Here is a 17,715-nt window from a genome sequence, read left to right on the forward strand (position 1 = left end):
TTAACAACATCTGATAAAAAAAACGTAGGAAATACAACCAACTGTGTTCTGTTTAGCCAGCCAAGTTATTTGTGAATTCTGGTGATGAGTCTATTGTGCTAGCTACCTGCATGCAGTGTCTGTTTACCTAGTTAACGTTAGCTAACTTTCTCTTGCCACTTTCTCATCCCCTATTGTGTTGCACCATCGGGGTTGGTGTTACTAGTTCAAATTAGAGGCTAAGTTATTCTACTTTTACTCTAAACAACTATACCAAGCCTAAAAATATACAAAACTGTTAACAAAACGATTGCACATTAATAAAAGTAGTTGTGGCTTCAGCGACTTGAACCAGCACTGAAATTAGAAATGGATTCACCCATGCTATTTTTTATAATGCAGATTTGTCAGGACATTGTAAAGCTCATTCTAAAATACAGACGTGATTTCTGTCCCAGCGGATTGCACGGTGTGCAAGTCTTCAATATAGACAAAAATGTGTTGAATTATGCTATTAGTCAAGGGCTGGAACAAAAACCTGTAAACTCCTGTCCTGTCTATAAAAAAAACATATGGGTGTCAAGACTAAATTTGCCCTCATGTACTGAACAATTTATGAATGTTGGAGGTTAATCTTCTTTATATCCCTCACTTGGAAATGACTTATTTTGTACAATGGACTGTGTTTTAAGGACTCATACACAGACACAGGAAAACCAATAAACATTTGAACTTTTAGTGTTGATGTCTTCACGTTTCTTTATGGGGCTTGGGGATCCGGTGACTACAGTTCATCTGTCTAATCCCCGGCAAGGAGAGAGAAAGGTATCAATAATATGACAATACTGTATTCATTTCATTGAACATATATTCCTGTTTGATATGCATTTATATAATTATGTTATCCTTTATCACATGCCAGTATTTGTTTTATAGCCAATGCATGTAGCTTACATTAGGATACAGTAGCCTAGGCATAATCTATTTAGATTACATCATATCACTATTCAATATTAGTTTTCAATTAATATACAACCATGTTATCTTGAACATTGGTGTAATTTAATAATATGCTTGGTTGTGAAAGTTGTAGTGAATTAATCACAAAGCAAGCCTACTCATTAGAAAATAAAAAAAAATATGAACAGCTCTAATGCAATATTAGCTTTACATTGAAACACCACTATTCTGGCTATTAATCATTCTTAAACAGTCAGTAAACATTAAACGATGTCAAAAAATCGTAGCTTGTATGATATCTTGCATGCAAGCTTAGCTGTCATGTTCAAAATGATGGACCAAGCAATATACAAGAGGAGGACCTTATACCATTGGATAATTATTCTGGTCGGTGTCAACTTCATTCATTAATAGGTACTGAGGAAATTGATTCTGTTACTTGTTATTCGTGTCAGATGCAGTGGCAAGAAAAAGTATGTGAACCCTTTGGAATTACCTGGATTTCTGCATAAATTTGACATAAAATTTGATCTTCTTCTTGATCTTTAAGTCACAACAATAGACAAACATAGTGTGCTTAAACTAATAGCACACAAATTATTGTATTTTTCTTGTCTATATTGAATACATCATTTAAACATTCACAGTGAAGGTTAGAAAAAGTATGTGAACCCCTAGTCTAATGACTTCTCCAAAAGCTCATTGGAGTCAGGAGTCAACTAACCTGGAGTCGAATCAATGAGACGAGATTGGAGATTTTGGTTAGAGCTGCCCTGCCCCATAAAAAACACTCACAAAATTTGAGTTTGCATTTCACAAGAAACATTGCCTGATGTGAACCATGCCTCGAACAAAAGAGATCTCAGAAGACCTAAGATTAAAGAATTGCTGCCTTGCATAAAGCTAGAAAGGGTTACAAAAGTATCTCTAAAAATCAGTCCATGGTAAATCAAATTGTCTATAAATGGAGAAATTTCAGCACTGTTGCTACTCTCCCTAGGAGTGGCCGTCCTGCAAAGATGACTGCAAGAGCACAGCGCAGAATGCTCAATGAGGTTAAGAAGAATCCTAGAAAGTCAGCTAAAGACTTACAGAAATCTCTGGAAGATGCTAACATTTCTGATGACAAGTCTACAATACGTAAAACACTAAACAAGAATGGTGTTCATGGGAGGACACCATGGAAGAAGCCATTGCTGTCCAAAAAAGTTTGCAAAAGAGCACCTGGATGTTCCACAGCGCTACTGGCAAAATATTCTGTGGACAGATGAAACTAAAGTTGTGTTGTTTGGAAGGAACACACAACACTATGTGTAGAGAAAAAAAGGCACAGCACACAAACATCAAAACCTCATCAATCAATCTGTGACGAAATGGGTCATATTAAAATCCGACATCTGTACTGGTATTTGTGGCCAAAGTATAAATTGGAGAAAAAAACACTTCAAAAACCCCACCTCAAACAAATGCTTTGTATTTCCTCATAGAACATGTCGTCATCTCCCCGAGGAGGATGAGCTGGCCAATCAGCGATTAAGAGGAGGATGAACTGGCCAATCAGTGGTCTACTTGCGTGAATATTTTTTATGACCTATATATGCCCACACCATTCTGTTGTTGGGGTAACATACTTAACTTCTCTAGGATAGGGGGCAGCATTTTCACGTTTGGATGAAAAGCATACCCAAATTCAACTGCCAGCTACTCATCCCCAGAAGATAAGATATGCATATCATTAGTATATTTGGATGGAGAACACTCTGAAGTTTCTAAAACTGTTTGAATCATGTATGTGAGTATAACAGAACTTATTTAGCAGGCGAAACCCCGAGGACAAACCATTCAGCTATATATTTTTTTGAGGTCACTCTCTTTTCAATGGAGTTTCATTGGGAATCCAGATTCCTTCTTGCAGTTCCTACCGCTTCCACTGGAGGTCAACAGTCTTTAGAAATTGGTTGAGGTTTTTACCTTTGTGTAATGAAGAAGTACGGCCATCTTGAACTAGGGTCACTAGCTACAGTTTGTTTTAATCCTGTATTGAACACAGATCATCCCGTCTTCAATTTTTATCAATTATTTACGTAAAAAAATACCTAAAGTTGTATTACAAAAGTAGTTTGAAATGTTTTGGCAAAGTTTACAGGTGACTTTTGAGATATTTTGTAGTCGCGTTTGATTTTCTGGATCAAACGCACCAAATAAATGGACATTTTGGATACATATCGACGGAATTAATCGAACAAAAGGACCATTTGTGATGTTTATGGGACATATTGGCGTGCCAACAACAGAAGCTCGTCAAAGGTAAGGCAATAATTATATTTTTATTTCTGCGTTTTGTGTTGCACCTGCAGGGTTGAAATATGCTTCTCTCTCTTTCTTTACTCTGTTGCTATACTCAGATAATAGCATCGTTTGCTTTCGCCAAAAAGCCCATTTGAATTCTGACATGTTGGCTGGATTCACAACCAGTGTATCTTTAATTTGGTGTCTTTCGTGTGTGATTTAATGAAAGTTAGATTTTTATAGTAATTTATTTGAATTTGGCGCTCTGCATTTTCTCTGGCTTTTGGCCAAGTGAGACAGTAGCATCCCGCCTAAACTCAGATTTTTGGATATAAATATGAACTTTACTGAACAAAACATACATGTATTGTGTAACATGAAGTCCTATGAGTGTCATCTGATGAAGATCATCAAAGGTTAGTGATAAATTTTATCTCTATTTCTGCTTTTTGTTACTCCTCTCTTTGGCTGGAAAAATGGCTGTATATTTCTGTGACTTGGCTCTGACCTAACATAATCGTTTGGTGTGCTTTCCTCGTAAAGCCTATTTGAATTCTGACTGAATGTTGGCTGGATTCACAACAAGAGTAGCTTTAATTTGGTATCTTTCATGTGTGATTTCATGAAAATTAGATTTTTATAGTAATTTATTTGAATTTGGCGCTCTGCATTTTTACTGGCTTTTGGCCAAGTGGGACGTTAGCGTCCCACATATCCCTGAGAAGTTAATGAAAAAAATGGAAGGAAAACTATTTCACTCATATTTTAAGTAATTATAAGTAATATTTAATCGAAATCGGTAATGCATCCCATCCAAAAGTGAGAATGTTCGTCAATCGTGAAACCCTTGCAAGGTTACATGATGAAATAAGAAGTTGTCTTACGACCATTTTGTGCATTTATTAACCATTATTCAACCAAGCTTAATGGGCTCACAATTTTATGAATAACTGTTTATTAAGAGCCATAACTTTTTATTAATGTGTTAAAAATGTTTTTTGATGCTTAATAAAGTAATTCACCCGTTGTCAAGCCCTGCCATCCTTTGCTACAGTTGCTTTCAAGGTCAAATGTAGCATTCAATTATTTAACTATTTAAAAAAATATATACAGTATATGTAAACCCCTCGTTTTTGCAATAGCGCTCATAAGCTTCAATGCATTTCAAACGAAAGGTCGACCGGTGCCTGGGTATCATCAATGTGGTTCGTGCAGACTGAAATAAATGTGCATTCGGTTGCTATCGGGAACTTGAACAAGCATTCGTTGTTACATTTCTGTAATTACAGACTGCAATTACCACCAGTTTCATGTTGTTAGTTTAGTGTAACTATGAATTATTAAAATTAATTACAATACTTGTTACAGCGTAATTACATATGTTATATCTAATGTTCTGTCTAGCTCCCCAGGGACTGCCACTTAGAAGAAATATCAGTGCGGGCAGAGAAGCATGAGTTTGAACTTCAGTCAACTTTATAGAGTTTTCCCCGTTCGTAACACTATCAACGTTTACCTTTACTGTGGGAATTGTGATCGAATCAACGCAGTATAATCCACTTTCAATGCAACATACCAAAACAAAATAAACTGTGCAAGAATTAGTATGCAAAACTAACTATACAAGAGATTTTGTAGGCAGAACGCATCGGAGTAGGATTATATTCAATCAATCAAATGTATTTATAAAGCCCTTCTTATATCAGCTGATGTCACAAAGTGCTGTACAGAAACCCAGCCTAAAACCCCAAACAGCAAGCAATGCAGGTGTAGAAGCACGGTGGCTAGGAAAAACTCCCTAGAAAGGCCAGAACCTAGGAAGAAACCTAGAGAGGAACCAGGCTGTGAGGGGTGGCCAGTCCTCTTCTGGCTGTGCCGGGTGGAGATTATAACAGAACATGGCCAAGATCTTCAAATGTTCATAGATGACCAGCAGGGTCAAATAATTATAATCACAGTGGTTGTAGAGGGTGCAACAGGTCAGCACCTCAGAAGTAAATGTCAGTTGGCTTTTCATAGCCGATCATTCAGAGTATCTCTACCGCTCCTGCTGTCTCTAGAGAGTTGAAAACAGCAGGTCTGGAACAGGTCAGGGTTCCATAGACGCAGGCAGAACAGTTGAAACTGGAGCAGCAGCACGGCCAGGTGGACTAGGGACAGCAAGGAGTCATCAGGCCAGGTAGTCCTGAGGCGTGGTCCTTGGGCTCAGGTCCTCCGAGAGAGAGAAAGAAAGAGAGAAAGAGAGAATGAAAAAGAGAGAACGAGAGAGAATTACTTAAATTCATACAGGACACCAGATAAGACAGGAGAAATACTCCAGATAATGGACTGACCCTAGCCCCCCGACACAAACTACTGCAGCATAAATACTGGAGGCTGAGACAGGAGGGGTCGGGAGACACCCCCGGACAGGGCCAAACAGGCAGTATATAACATATAACAAAGGCATATATATTGCATTGACAGGCATGACTCAGGCACGTTCTCTACATAGACCGGTGCACCATAACCAATCAGAGCTGCAGTAGGCCTATATGCAAATAGACCATTGCCATATATGGATCTGTGCCATTCACTTTGAACTGGACTGTTTTTACAGCATCAGCGGTCGTGAGTAGATGCGCTTGTTTTGAGATCAAAGTGAGAGCTACATGTAGCGATGTGTGCACATTTGTACATGTGTTCATATCCTTTGCTAGTTAGTGAGTTATTAGCCCAGTTATAGATCATTTGTAGTCAACAATGGGGGAGGGATTGCTTCCTATAAGATTAAAAAATATGTGCACTTCTAGACATCTTAGAAAAGCAAGTCAGATAAAGAGCTTATTTTGTCTTAAAGGGGCAGTGTTGTATTTTGAGACAGGCTTGAATAAGCTACGGGTAGCATAATTTGTCTGATTCTCTGTTAATAGTGCTATGGGAATAATGATGCATTATATTTTGTAAAGTGGTTTCTTGCGTCAAACAACACAACATTTTCAGTCACCTCCGTCTGAAGTGTATAAGTGTATAAACAGGTTAATGTCAAGCCCTGCATGTTCTTTTCAAAAGTCTCATGGACATTGAAAACCACACATTGGCTGCTACTGTACGCTGAATGACAAAACAGCTATTTTCATGTTAAAGTGTTATGGGATGCATTTTCTCCATTGTTTTTTATGGTAGGCCACTCTGGTAGGCCTACATTATGATCAAATAGCCACAGTCACCTAATTGACCATTGCTAAAACTAGCTTAATGTGGGTACAGCCTGTGTTCACAGTAAATGCACTGGAAGTTGCACAGAATTTTCATTTGCAACGATCAAGTTTGCGCTCAGCAGACTTGAAATTTGCTCAGTGATGAAACATTTTGATGGAACATTGGTTATAACACTGTAATGAAGTGTTACTGAGTACTCACATGCCAAGTATGTTTATAGGTATTGTAGGCTATTTCTAGAGCAGTATGCACTCCCATGCACTTCTCAGTAGCTGAATTGGGGACGACTGGGAAAATCAGCTCACTGATGGACATGCTGTCTGTAGTCCAGTAGGGGGAACTTTCCCCTCCAAGCAACGAAGCGGATACTGTACTTCAGAAGGGTCAAAAGGGGAATAATATCTTCACCAAAGCAATTCCTTAGATCTAATCCCACTCTATCCACACAATATCCTGGTTTGACATGGAGACATGCGGTCTTCCATACAGATACATTTGCTCTCTTAGTTTGACCCTGAGATCTCCTTGAGTGGCAGCTGTATAGTGATATTGTGATTGGCTGACCTCTGCGGACCTCTCCAACACCATGTGTCTTTCCAACCGAGGTGAGGGCAAGTTCCAGTTGGCTGAATAACCTCTCCTTCATAGTGAAGTTAGAAGAGGAGAGGAGGGTGGAGGGTTCCGGAAGACCACACTTTAAAATTGGTCTGTAACACCTCTCCGTAACATCTATCTCCCCTTTTCAAAAAAGCCCCCCCCCCCCCTCCTCTCTCTCAATTCAATAAATGCCTTATTGGCATGAATGGGTGGTTGCCACTGTTGCCAGAGGAATGTACAGTATATGAAGTATCACATAAATTAACAATATGTTTGAGCAAAAATAATAAAATATATCAATAACAAAAAATTATGCTTGAAAAAAGTAAATAAACAGCAACAATTGACACATTTAATATACAAGGGTTCATGTGTATGACATGGCTGAAGCTATTGTCTCTCTTATATTACGACAGAACTGGACATAATCTGCAGCAAGATCTACCGTCTCTACATTTTCTTTTAACAAAATGCAGATTTTCTCCTAAACAGGCAGTTCAAAAAATCCTGCAACTCTTTAATTACATTTTGGGCAGTGGACTAGGAAGTGCGACTCATTCTGTACTTCACCCAACCCACAGTGCTTACATAGTCTTTCTTCTTCTTTGTTTTTGCCAATGATTAGTGTATGCATTTTGATTAGAGATTTGTATTTGTTTGAATTTTGTTATTTGTGGTCGAATAGTTTAATTTAGCTGGTGCTTTTGGGTCAGTTGCTTAGGGTCACCAGAATTTGGTAGGTCTTTTCTCAAGTGCTATAGGGAATCTCCCAAGTTCTGCCCTACAGACAGTAACGCATTACATGCATCTATAATCACATTTTTCTAGCTTACCGTTGAGCAGACGCGTTTTTAGGACTTCCATACAATGGGGGAAAATTTTTAGCAGGATGTGGGAAAAAAATGGGCTTTTCATAAACACATTTCATGCAGTTTGCATCATTTACATGATGGCCACATGCGCAACTCTCTTCAGGTAGGATGCAATTTTGGAACTTAATTTATAAAGGTTTTTGTATTTTTAGTAATTTGTTTTATCAGGATTATATTGTATATCATTGATATTATTTTAAGCCTATTTAAAAAAAAATCTAAACCAGTTCTTTAAATATCCTATGCAGAACCTGTTTTGTTTCATTCTGTTGAGACATTTCCGTTCGCTAAATTAAGTTTGATCTGTGTTTTGAATTGTGTTTTCCGTATTTAGTTTAAGATAGTTAAGTAGGCCTGCTGTAAAATAAATATAATTAGCCTATTGCTGTCATTTGTTGGGTACGGTAGGCAGTAGCCTTTCTTGGTAATTACTGAAATATAGCCTGTTCAAAACTTCTTTGTTGTAAAGTATACGCTGGGAGTCGGGAAGCAAGTTCAGGGAGTGGCTTTTAAAAAGAAATAACACAAGGAACAAGAAACACGAGTAGCGTACAGACATGAAACAACGGAACAGAAACAATAACGCCTAGGGAAAGAACCAAAGGAAGTGACATTTATAGGGAAGGTAATCAGACAGGTTATTGAGTCCAGGTGAGTCTGATGATGCACTTGTGCGAGTAACAATGGTGACAGGTGTGCGTAATAATGAGCAGCCTGACGACCTCGAGCACCGGAGAGGGAGTATACGTGACATTTGTGAAGGTTTAAACCAGTTTGCAAGTGTTTTGTTTCAATATGTTGGGCCATTTTCTTTGGCCAAAGTAAGTTTTTCATATTTTCCCTATAAACATTTTTTTTATTTAACTAGGCAAGTCAGTTAAGAACACATTCTTATTTACAATGACGGCCTACCCCGGACGACGCTTGTCCAATTGTGCGCCTCTCTATGGGACTCCCGATCACGGACGGTTGTGATACAGTCCAGGATCAAACCAGGGTCTGTAGTGATGCACTGAGATGCAGTGCCTTAGACCACTGTGCCCCTTTGGGAGTCATTGCCTTGACTTACTTTTGATGTTACCTTAATAAAGTCATACAGTGGATGCCATATCATTTGGCCAATATCCCTAATATATTGATGGCACTGGCTGTGTGGGTGGACGGCTTAATGGGTTATCCATCCAATTCTCAAATATTCGATAAGTTAAAATGTTCCCGGTCACTTGTCTGGTGCATGGTTTCCGTTAGCAGGTAATAGCCGTCTTTAGACAGATAAAAAAAAAATTGAAAAGCCAATAAATAAAACTGGCACACAGGCCAATTGTTCAGGATAAGAAGAAAAAAATCCCATTGCGAAATAATGCTTTTTAGCCTATTCTTGATGGAATACCAGTCGATGGAAAAACATTTGACCCATGCTTATTGGTCTACACACTTATTGGTCTACACACTTTCTTTCCCGCTAATTGTACTATGAAAAAACATTAGCATACCGTCTTTTGTGCATTGCTGCACTTATAATGTGAAGAAATAGGCCTAATAATTTATACACATTTAAGCTAAATGTCCTAATCTTAGGCATCAGATTCATTGCTTTTAAACTTTTTTGAATGTATCCTAGGCCAACTAGTTGTATGAATTTGGGATCTATTGTCCCACAACTGTCCCAGAGTCTGTTTGAAATAGGCAATTTTTCTCGACAAGCTGACTAATAGAATAGGTAAACTTTTCTACTATCGGGGACAGTAGATTGACATAGGCTAGTGATTTTGCTGTCTGTTACTCGTCTTGTTGGCTGAGGGAATTTAAATGTGGACTGTTATTCTAACATCTTCAAAGTGCGCATCTGAAGGACGGACTTTGTGGCATCCCCGACTTGCATGTTCTATTAAGATGAATTACTATAATCTAAATGTGATTTCTGTCATTCTGAGCACTGTGGGTGGATGCCCTAATCAGGTTAAGCACCCAGTAAATTTCTCAAATGTCTGGTAAATTAAAATGCTACAGGTCAAATGTCAGGTGCCACATTTTTCATTATGGAAAACCTGGTCTGGCGCCATATATACAGTACCAGTCAAAAGTTCTGTCATTACTTTAAGACATGAAGGTCTGTCAATGAGGAACATTTCAAGAACTTTGAAAGTTTCTTCAAGTGCAATTGCAAAAACCCTCAAGTGCTATGATGAAACTGGCTTCCATGAGGACCGCCATAGGAAGGAAGACCTAGAGTTACCTCTAATGAACTTATCCTCTGCAGCAGAGTTAACTGCACCTCAGATTGCAGCCCAAATAAATGCTTCACAGAGTTCAAGTAACAGACACATCTCAACATCAACTGTAAGAAGAAGAGACTTGCTTGGGCCAAGAAACACGAGCAATGGACATTAGACCAGTGGAAATCTGTTCTTTGGTCTGATGAGTCCAAATTTGAGATCTTTGGTTTCAACTGTCGTGTCTTTGTGAGACGCAGAGTAGGTGAACAGATGATCTCTGCATGTGTGGTTCCCACCGTGAAGCATGGAAGAGGAGGTGTGATGGTGTGGGGGTGCTTTGCTGGTGACACAGTCAGTGATTTATTTAGAATTCAAGGCACACTTAACCAGCATGGTTACCAAAGCATTCTGCAGCGATACGCCATCCCATCTGGTTTGCGCTTAGTGGGACTATCATTTGTTTCCAACCGGACAATGATCCAACACACCTCCAGTCTGTGTAAGGGCTATTTGACCAAGAAGGAGAGTGATGGAGTGCTGCATCAGATGACCTGGCCTCCACAATCACCTGACCTCAACCCAATGAGATGGTTTGGGATGAGTTGGACTAAAGAGTGAAGGAAAAGTAGTCAACAAGTGCTCAGCATACAGAATGTGGGAACTCCTTCCAGACTGTTGGAAAAGCATTCCAGGTGAAGCTGGTTGAGAGAATGCCAAGAGTGTGCAAATCTGTCATCAAGGAAAATATATTTTGATTTGTTTATACATTTTTTTATGCTACTACATGATTACATATGTCTTATTTCATAGTGTTGATGTCTTCACTACTATTCTAAAATGTAGAAAATAGTCAAAATAAATAAAAACCTTTGAATGAGTAGGTGTGTCCAAACTTTTGACTGTTACTGTATGTGATCCACCATCTTGATTCGGTTATATGTAGCAACATTACATTTTTATTTATTTACATGAAAGTAGAGACTAGAAAATGGCCTGTGGATGTTTTGGTACACCTACTAGAGAGCACCTCTTTGTCTACACCCATGCAGCATAGTTCACACCCTCTTAAGCCTTAGCCCCACCCATCTCTTTAAGGATTCACGTGTGAGGCCATGTGCTAAATTCACCGAGTAAGGTAGTGTAGTAAACATCCAAATATTAAGAGTAAAAGTGTTGAAGGTAGTAGCAAAAAGTAGTGGTAAAAATACCCTTTATCTAGTCCTTGGCCTATATCCTAATCAGACTTTGATGCAGGTCATGTTGTTCTTCACATTACCATCTCTGGTAAACACACGCTATAGCAAATCAAATCTATGTTTATTTGTCACATGCACAGGAAGCAGGAAGTGTAAACATTACAGTTAAATGGTTACTTGCATAGTGGACCCATAAGCCAATCATGGCTAGATAAATAAACTTTCCAGTGACACTGACTCACCCAATGATGAAGATGAAGTCTAGGCTACTCACCGGTGATGGCCGATGCACTTGGGCCAATAGCCATCTCTAGATAAGCTACTTTGAAAAACAGTGCTGTTCGCTCAGAATCGCTCAAAAGTTGTGAAAAAAATTGTTGGCTTCTACGGACAGATTGGTCTTCTCTTTTCAGCAGTAGGCATTTGACAGATTGACAGCCGCAACAAACAAAATAAATATAATCCATAGATGGCAGTTCCCATTCACGTCAGAACTGGCAGCCATCGGTGGTGTACAACTGAGTTTAACAGTCTATGGCCACAATGCAACAAGCTGTTTTACACTGAACAAAAGTGTAAAGTGTTGGTCCCATGTTTCATGAGCTGAAATAAAAGACCCCAGAAATGTTCCATTCACACAAAAAGCTTATTTCTCTCAAACATTTGGCACAAATTTGTTACATCCCTGTTAGTAAGCATTTCTCCTTTGTCAAGATAATCCATCCACCTAACAGGTGTGGCATATCAAGAAGCTGATTAAGCAGCATGATCATTACACAGGTGCACCTTGTCACACAATGCCAAAGATGTTTCGAGGGAGTGTGTAATTGACATGCTGACTGCAGGAATGTCCACCAGAGCTGTTGCCAGAGAATTGAACATTAATTTCTCTACCATAAGCCGCCTACAATGTCGTTTTAGAGAATTTGGAAGTATGTCCAACCGGCCTCACAACTGCAGACCACGAGCATGACATCATGTGAGCAAGCGGTTTGCTGATGTCAATGTTGTGAACAGAGTGCCCCATGGTGGTGGAGGGGTTATGGTATGGGCAGGCATAAGCTACAGACAAACACAATTGCTTTTTATCAATGGCAATTTGAATGCACAGAGATACTGTGATGAGATCCTGAGGCCCATTGTTGTGCCATTCATCCGCCGCCATCACCTCATGTTTCAGCATGATAATGCACAGCCCCATGTCGCAAGGGTCTGTACACAGTTCCTGGAAGTTGAAAATGTCCCAGTTCTTCCATGGCCTGCATACTCCCCAGACATGTCACCCATTGAGCATGTTTGGGATGCTTTGGATTGATGTGTACGATGGCGTGTTTCAGTTCCCGCCAATATCCAGTAACTTCGCACAGCCATTGAAGAGGAGTGGGACAACATTCCACAGGCCACAATCAACGTTATTCGAAGGAAATGTGTCACATTGGATGGTGGCAAATGGTGGTCACACCAGATACTGACTGTGTTTTTGATCCTTTTTTAAGGTAACAGATGCATATCTGTATTCACAGTCATGTGAAATCCATAGATTAGGTTCTAATGAAATTTACTGTATTTCAATTGACTGATTTTCCTTATATGAACTGTAACTCAGTAAAATCTTTGAAATTGTTGCATGTTGCGTTTATATTTTTTGGTTCAGTATATATTTGTCACGCTTACGGCCCAAATTGCTGCCTTCACAACTGTAAGTGCTTGTAATAAAACTTAATCCACAGCAATATTGTAGAAGCTATTGATCCTCTGTGGCTACAGTAAATAATGTTTGCTGGTGTAGTATTTTTAATGGTCTTATTTATGTCTGTTCAGACAGGAGTAATATAATTGTGGGAAAATATATTTTGTAATAATTTTGTCAGAATATAAATCAGCATATACAATTAACTTTAATTTGAGGGTGTCCCAGAGATGTAGATTGTTCTAATATGGTAGTCAGTTCATTTACATTATATAAATATTGAATACAATTGGACTAATATTGCAACCTTGTCTAACTCCTCTGTCCTGACCAAAGAATAGTTTTATTTTCTTGACAACTTTATACAACATTGGTTTTCCTTATAGATCACATCAATAATATAATATACATTGCCTCTTAAACCACTTTGAATGAGTTTTAAGAACATACCTTCATGCCATATGGAATCAAAAGCTTTTTGAAAGTCTATTAAACAGGCAAATGTTTTTCCTTTGTGAGTTTGGTGGACATTTTTTGGGACAAATGTGTGGAGGGTATATACACTACATGACCATAAGTATGTGTACATCTGCTCGTTAATCATCTCATTCAAAAATCATGGGCATTAATATGGAGTTGGTCCCCCTTTTGCTGGTTTCCCACTAAATGTTGGAACATTGCTGTGGGGACTTCCATTCAGCCACAAGAGCTTTAGTGAGGTCGGGCATTAGGGATTAGGCCTGGCTCGCAGTCGGTGTTCCAATTCAAAGGTGTTAGATGGGGTTGAGGTCAGGGCTCTGTGCAGGCCAGTCAATTTCTTCCACACCGATCTCGACAAACCCTTTTTGTATGGACCTCACCTTGTGCACGGGGGCATTGTCATGCTGAAACAGGAAACTTTAGAGTACCTACAAAGTCTGGGTCTGAAGCTTTTCACACCAAAGTTTGAAGACCACAAACCTGAATGTTATAGCTGCTTATCCTTAAGGATGCTATATTTCAAATCCTCCTTTATGTGTTTAACAGTGGAATGCTTAATATGTGAACCAATTTGTTATCATTGTGGGTGTTATCATGTGTTATAACATGTTATGGGGATAAAATAATAGTTAGGTGTAAACTTTTAATAATTAAACAATAAAAAAAGGCTACATATCATATAGTACTTTACCCTGGATGACATCTGTAGTGGATGTATGTTTTTAGTTCAGTATGCGTATCTTAAAGCAGATTACAGCAACAGGTCTCTTATCTGGCTCTGGTTGTCCAGTACTGAGGACACTGTTGTAGTCACTACTGCGTAACTCTTCTGTACTGCCTGTTTTAGCTGGCTGGGTGGGTGCTCTGTCAGGGATGACTCGTGGGGGGGCATGAGGACCAGGAGCAGCATGGTGACTGGGGCCAGTGGGAATTTGGGCTCCCTGTAGTTTGTGGCTCCTTGGATGTTGAGGGGCCCTGGGACTCTTGTAGTGCTGATTAGAGTCTCTGGGCTTGGTGTGGGTATTGGAGGGGGACCTGTCCCCGGCAGTGTCTTTCAGGGTTTTGTGAAGAACCTGACTCTGTTCTTGCTGAAGTGGTCATAGAGGTGATGAGGTTGAATGTCCTCTGAGAGCAACTCCATGGCAGTGGATGTGGTGGGGCACCAGAGCTTGATGACTCTTCCCTGGCAGTGTGGCCGGGCTAGTGCCTGATGACCTCGTCCTTCAGTTCCTGTAGTTCTCTCTGTAGGTCTTGCAAGTGGCTGTGATCGACAGTGGTGGCCACTATCTCTCTCAGGCGACGCACTTACATTCTGAGGGCCTGGTTGTCCTCCTCCAGTTCTCTAGTGGCTGACTGTAGCTCCCTGATCTCACTGGGCTGCTGTTTCCCCTGAGTCACCAGGCTGGTGTCTTCCTCTGTCAGCTCTTGACTGCTTCTGCTCTGGCAGGTCAATGATTTCTCCCTGAACTCAGAAAAGTCTCTTTCGAGAACAGATAGACTTTCTGAAAGATTTGATGTCGTAGGAGAGTCTTAGAGAGACGAGTCTGCTGTCAGAGCTTGGAGGGGTTGTCTTCTCCTGGATTGTGGTCTGTGGAGAGGCTGCTTGCTCCTTTGCTTCTTCTCTTAGGGACTATAAGTCTTCCTGGAATTTCCTCAGGCTGCTTTCCCTGGACCACGATGGTGCCGATATGATTGACGTTAACGGTGAGGCAGTGGCAGTTTGTCCTCATTAATTGTTATCTGTCTGCCTTTTCAATGTTTTGGGTATTTCGTGCACAACAGGGTGCCAGGCTGAGGGGCTCTCAGTATGAAATAAGACATTTATTGTGGTTTTCTTCCCCTATAGTATTGAGAAGTCTGCCACCAAGGTCTCGGGTGATTCTCTCATTACTTTACTTTTAACATTTTTCCTTTGCCTTTAAAAGAGCAGACATCTGTATGGTATATAATCTCCATTTAGATTTTCTATTGCTGATTTCTTTACTAGCTCTTTCCAAGCTTGCTCAGCTTTCTTTTTTATTTCAGTTCACAGATCAAGTATCTCTCTCTCTCTACCTGGAGAGGATGTGGGCATGACACGTAGCAGTGGGGTAGTTACCGGGGACAACAAGCCCTTCTCTGTGTGTCGCGCCAGCCCCCCTTTCATTAGCCTGGCCTGACCCGCGAGATGGGAGCTGGAGATTACACAAACAGGGGGGGGGGGGGGGCACAGGGGACAACACACACCAACACACACATTCTGAGAGCTAGGGTCTATCCCTTTCCTTCTCCCAGAAGCGTAAGGAACACTGTGCCTCTCTTCTGCCTGTGTTTGTTTAGAATAGAGCCTATAACCTTAGAGAGAAATTCTCTCTCTCTCTCTCTCTCTCTCTCTCTCTCACTCTCACTCAGGGCGAGCTGGGAGCCCCTGGTCCTAATGGAGTTCCCGGGCTCATTGTGAGTATAAACAGCCATGTGACATGTGCACTCTTAGAATTAAAGTGTTCCAAAAGTGTTATTTGACTGTCCCCATAGGAGAACCCTTTTTTCTTTACAGGTAGAACCTTTTTGGTTCCAGGTAGAACTCTTTTTTGGTTCCAGGTAGAACATTTTGTGGTTCCATGTAAAACACTCTGTGCTTCTAGATAGCACTTTTTTTTCTAATTGTGCACCGTCACTCTGCTCCACTGCACTCTCTAGGACACTGATTGGTTTGGGGATGCCTGTCTATATTTAAGCAATAAGGCCCGGGGGGGGGGGGGGGGGGGGGGGGGGGGGTATATGGCCAATATACCACAGCTAAGGGCTGCTCATATGCACGACGCAACGCGGACTGCTTGGATACAGACCTTAGCCATGGTATATTGGCCATATAACACAAACCCCAGAGGTGCCTTATTGCTATTATAAACGGGTTACCAATGTAATTAGACCAGGAAAAATGAGTGTTGTGTCATACCCGTGGTATACGGTCTGATATACCACGACTGTCAGCGTGCAGGGCTCGAACCACCCAGTTTATAATTTGTCTTGTTGATGATAAACAGATAAATATAGGTCCCAAATGTTGCCATTAAGAACATGGAGAAATACTCTTGCTCTATCATTCAACTTAACTACTGTATACACATGTTAGGAATGTGTGTGACATAATTGTCCTACAGCTGTAGGTCTGCATTTCCGTCTACAGTGTTCTAAGTGTGTGTTCTGTGTGTTGTTGGTGGCAGGGAGACATGGGTCCTGTAGGGATGATGGGTTTGCCAGGACCATGTGGACTCAAGGTAACTGACCTACTGCTTTACTCACGTCTACTGTACGTGCTGTTACAAAATGTTGTAAGCGTAATACAATGCAGGAGGTGTCATAATCTCAAGAGGGGTTTCTCTCGGGGCAACACCAGGCCTGTTTGCTCATCAGTGATTGGTTAAATTTCAGGGGGTACCAGGAAATCCAGGAGAACCAGGACTGAAAGGTGATAAGGTGATCTGAATACCTCATTATTAGCCTACTGTACGTAAATAAACCATCAGATCAAATTATGCATGCCAAATAGTCTCGTCCACTAGCTGGCTCTCTGGGGATGAGGTTATATGTGGTAAAACTACAGACATCTCTAGAAATCTGATTCAGGAACAGTTTAAAGACTTTCCGAAGCCTACAAGGTGACATTCATCATCAATCACTGCAAATTTAGAGCTTGGGCTTGCTATGTGCTCCATGTATCACATATATGTATAAGCTACTGAGACATATGTGCTTTTCTTAGTAAAAATTCACATATTTGCTGAGTACAGCAAGTGTATAACAATGGCAGATGTGCAGTGCTCCTATGCAGTCGACAGGTCACCAGATGACATCCCTAGAGCTGCCTACTGGGCATGCTGGATCTGCCTCATGCCCACAGCTGGCTATAGTACTCATCAATAGAAATTAGGATTTATAGTGTACATTTGTTAGTGTATTCTTAACCTTCTAACCTGTCTCATTCTTCAGGGTGAAGTTGGTCTTCCAGGGGAGCAAGGAGAGAATGGATTCCAAGGTGACAAGGTATTTCACTCCACTACCACCTGACAGATGGTGCTGATGTTTGTCGTCTGAGTCTTTGTGTCTGGGTTTTAACTGTGGATAACTTCTTTTCACAGAAGTGCTCTCATTGTTTTACAGGGTATCCAGGGTTCACCTGGGTTGCTAGGTATTCAAGGGAAACCAGGGCAACAGGTGAGTCCATTAACCTGTCGTGGCGTTGGATTGATTAA

At 40.4% G+C, this 17,715-nt stretch overlaps 1 protein-coding gene across 1 annotated transcript in view; it reads left to right on the forward strand.

The window, feature by feature from the left end:
• Positions 1-17,715, forward strand: part of LOC129853869 (collagen alpha-1(XXVII) chain B-like) — a 144,962-nt gene that overhangs the window by 78,222 nt on the left and 49,025 nt on the right. The window contains exons 14-18 of the mRNA XM_055920333.1: positions 15,872-15,916; positions 16,687-16,740; positions 16,895-16,939; positions 17,453-17,506; positions 17,624-17,677. Coding sequence (XP_055776308.1) covers positions 15,872-15,916; positions 16,687-16,740; positions 16,895-16,939; positions 17,453-17,506; positions 17,624-17,677 — 252 coding nt within the window. The remainder of the gene's footprint in view (positions 1-15,871; positions 15,917-16,686; positions 16,741-16,894; positions 16,940-17,452; positions 17,507-17,623; positions 17,678-17,715) is intronic.

Source organism: Salvelinus fontinalis, chromosome 4 (assembly GCF_029448725.1).
Source record: "Salvelinus fontinalis isolate EN_2023a chromosome 4, ASM2944872v1, whole genome shotgun sequence".
Lineage (NCBI taxonomy): Eukaryota > Metazoa > Chordata > Actinopteri > Salmoniformes > Salmonidae > Salvelinus > Salvelinus fontinalis.